Genomic DNA, 3,753 nt, shown 5'->3' on the forward strand with positions numbered 1-3,753 from the left:
GTGGTCTGAAAAAATGGCAAATGAAAATTAACACCAGCAAGTGCAGCATGCTTAATGTTGGAAGAACAAATACTGTCAATGTATACAGCAACAACATCAACCTAGAAAGTCGACTTGTGAAAAGAGAGACCTCGGGGTACTTATGGCGGACCTCGGCCTAAAAGCAGTGCGTTAATGTTCGAAATAAGGCCAGAGCAGAGTATTGGGTTTATATCTAGAAGTGTAAATAATAAGAAGTGCAGAGATCTTATTGCAACTATATCTTGCTGATCGAGCCGCACCTCGATTATGCGGTTCCAGTTCTGGTGCTTATATTATAAGAATGGATATAAATTCACTAGAAGTCGGTGCAGCGAAGAATGACGAAAATGATTCCGGGACTTAGAAGCAACTTCCATATCAGGATGGGTTAAGAAACTAAACTGCATTTTCCCAGAAAGACGAAGAGTGCGGGAGATATGATAAAGTATTCAAGTGGGTAGAAAAGGAATCAATAAAGGTGATATGAATAAAGTTCTTGCCAATATCCGGAGCAGGATAGGACTCAAACAACGGATTCAAGTTGGATAAGTTTAAGTTTAGTTTAGGAGATAGGAAGGAACTGGTTCACAAATAGGGTGGTGGACGAAGTGGGACAAAACGCTTAACTTTAGTAGTAAGTGCTGGAACGCTGGAAAGGATTTCAAGGAGGCTGGGCGTAGATTCATGGATGATGGGGAAGTGGTAGTAACTCTGTACACAGGAGATGACCGACAACGCCTCCAACAGCTTCGTGTGTGTGCAGGATCAGGTGTTCGTGTCCTCTGAGACCTGTTACCTTAGGAGGGTCGACCCAAACACTCTCGACACCAAGGAGAAGGTAAGTCCACACCCCCAACGATATGGTAGGTCAGGCAGGTAAGGTTAAGGCAGGTAAGGTAGGTAGGTAGGTAGGTCGGGTGGACAAGGCTGGTTGGTAGGTAAGGTAGGTCACACTACCACCCCAAGGTAAGCAACAAGTGCAGATCATCTTACCTCACAGTAGGTCACACCCTGTCCTGACCCCCCACCCCCCGTGACGTCAAATCCCCCAAAAAATACAGGGTGATCGAATGAAAAATCCCCATGTACCTACGATACTTAATTAACAATACAGCTTTCTACCTGGCTCAACTTACGGCAAATAGGTATAAAAAAAATCTAGTGTCAATTAACGCAGGTACACAGGGAGTTTTGGTTCACTCTGTATTTCTTAAACTTTTCCACCACACTGTTGAGTTAGTAGTTAAGATTTAGCATAGGTAGATTAATTATTGAGAGAGAGAGAGAGAGAGAGAGAGAGAGAGAGAGATTATCATAAAAAAAACACCTCATTCCTGTTAAAAAAATATTTATTATTGTTTTCGTCTTCAGGTGGATCTGAACAAGCTGATGAGTGTGAACTTCGCTTCCTCACATCCTATGACGGATTCCACCGGCACCACGTACAACCTAGGGTGTTCCTTCCTCAGTGGTCCTAAGTACAACATCGTCCGGATACCTCCCTCTAAGGACAGCAACCTCAGTGGTACGTGGGACAGCTTGAGTACGTGGGCGTGTAAAAGATGAGTACGTGGGTAATGGTGGGTTATGTACTGTACGTGGTGATGTGATGTGGGCAGCTTGAGTGTTTGTACTTAAGTGTGTGTGTGTGGTGAATAACATCATAAGTACCACTATGAGTGACTGATATGGGTCTAATAAGCACCAGGTAAGTCCGTAAGATGGAACAATTAAATTAAGTAAAGTTGTTCATTTGTTTTACATTTCACCACATAAATAGGTCCCCCCCCCCTCTTATTCACGCTGGGGGTCTGTCGTAACCTCCACTCAGCTACCAGTCTCCCCTTACGGCCATCCCTCCCTCCTTCTCTCCCCCTAACACCCCCCCCCCCTCCCCTTAGCTCTCAATGTCTCCCTCAGTTGTTTAGAGAGAGAGCCAGTGTCGTATATGTCTCTCTCATCTGGGTCTTGTTAATCCCGGGTTTTGTTGTGGGGTGAGGTTGCCCGGTGTGTGTGGAGGGGGGGGGGTGTGTCTTCCTTCTCTGTAGTTATCGGTTGTGTGTTTTTTCTTCTTTATTTACTTCTGTCTCTCCCATCTCTCTCTCTCAACCACATCTCTCCATCTTATTCTTTGATTTCCTCTTCTTCTCCCCATTTATCCTTATCATCTCTATCTTCCTCTTCTCCCTCTCCAGTATAACCCCCCCCAACACTCTCCTCACTGCACCATCACCCCCCCACCCCCACAGTCCCCCACAACACAACAGAGGTAAAGCTAAGTAACGTTACCTCACCTCTCACGTAGACACAACAGGTACTTTTCAATAAGTACTAACACCATCCACCAAGACGTTACGACCAGAGAAACAAGTTGGATTCTATTTTTAATCTAAGCAACAGTGTTCAGAGGTCCTTGTTTATGTTAAGAAGTTGTATTACATTATTTTCTATTCTAAGTAAATTTTCGGGAGTCCTTAATTAATCCTGTCGGTGTACAAAACAGTCCCCCACACACAAAACAGTCCCCACACAAAACAGTCCCCCACACAAAAACACACACAAAACAGTCCCCCCCCCACACACAAAACAGTTTATTCCTTTAATATTAGTTTTCTAGCATAAAATTAAGAACAACTCAACAAACTAGTTAATTTCTTCAGAAGGAAACCGAACCTAAGGATGTAAAATAAATATACTGTTAGCTGTATGGCGCATTAAACAAAAGTAAATATACATTATCTGTCCCTGAAAATATAGTTTGCATTTGTCGTATAGAAATACTGTGTTGCACGGAAAATTACATGAACATTAACGTCATCTAATATTAACAAAAATAAATACATTTGTACTGCATCTACACCTGAATTCTTTTTAACCATGTACTGTAAATATGTGAACCTTACCTCCACCTGAAAATCAATAACTACACTACCTCCATAAACAACATTTTAGGCGTTAATTATACTTTTAACTAAACCTAGTCATTGTACTCTAACCTAACCTAACATTGCTACAAGCATTGATTTATCTCAGTACCTGGTATTATCACCGCTAGGTTTCCAGTGCTAAAGGGTCAGCAGAGTTAGTGAGACCGGCAATAAGAAATATGCTTCCGGTAAAAGCAAGACTCAGGAATCATTTTTTTTATGCTCTGTAAATATTTTATTAGGGATTATCAATCAATTCCTGGGACTATTTTTAACTTTGGATGAGCATATTACAATATCTTCTCTAATATTATATTATCTTACATCTGTCTAACTGTCCCCTATAATAGTGATATAGGTATTTTATATGTGTAAAATATAATGATATCTTCCATGTGTGAGACAAACATAAAGTGTACTTACCTTGTTCTGATGTCTCAACCTGTAAAAACAAAAGCCATTGTTAGATAAAAGGATTTATTAAGTCATCAACTCTTGCCCCACAAAAAGCTCCCAGCATGAAAATATTTGAAGGATTAAGTTAGTTGTTCCCTGGACCACATTTCGGCTACCAGTGACTTCCATCCCTGAAAATGTTATCCATTTCTCATATATGACACTGAAAAATCATCAATCCCAACAATCCACTAATTTAATTATTAATGATACTAATTGATTAACGTCCATTCATCAGCTATCAAAGACCTTCACTCTTGTAAATATCATAAACTCAAAATTGACACATTGTTGAGGTATGATTATTCACTCGTTATAAACAACTAGTCAACTGTCTCCAGAACTAAAC

At 40.8% G+C, this 3,753-nt stretch overlaps 1 protein-coding gene across 1 annotated transcript; it reads left to right on the forward strand.

Moving 5' to 3' along the window:
- Nucleotides 1-739: 739 nt before the first annotated feature.
- On the forward strand, nt 740-1,602 carry LOC121870850 (beta,beta-carotene 9',10'-oxygenase-like). The gene is made up of 2 exons (XM_042372820.1): nt 740-859; nt 1,393-1,602. Exons 1-2 carry the CDS (start codon nt 746-748, stop codon nt 1,585-1,587), a joined length of 309 nt encoding a protein of 102 aa, XP_042228754.1. The 5' UTR covers nt 740-745; the 3' UTR covers nt 1,588-1,602.
- Nucleotides 1,603-3,753: the final 2,151 nt, after the last annotated feature.

Source organism: Homarus americanus, unplaced genomic scaffold, assembly GCF_018991925.1.
Source record: "Homarus americanus isolate GMGI-L3 unplaced genomic scaffold, GMGI_Hamer_2.0 scaffold14520, whole genome shotgun sequence".
NCBI lineage: Eukaryota > Metazoa > Arthropoda > Malacostraca > Decapoda > Nephropidae > Homarus > Homarus americanus.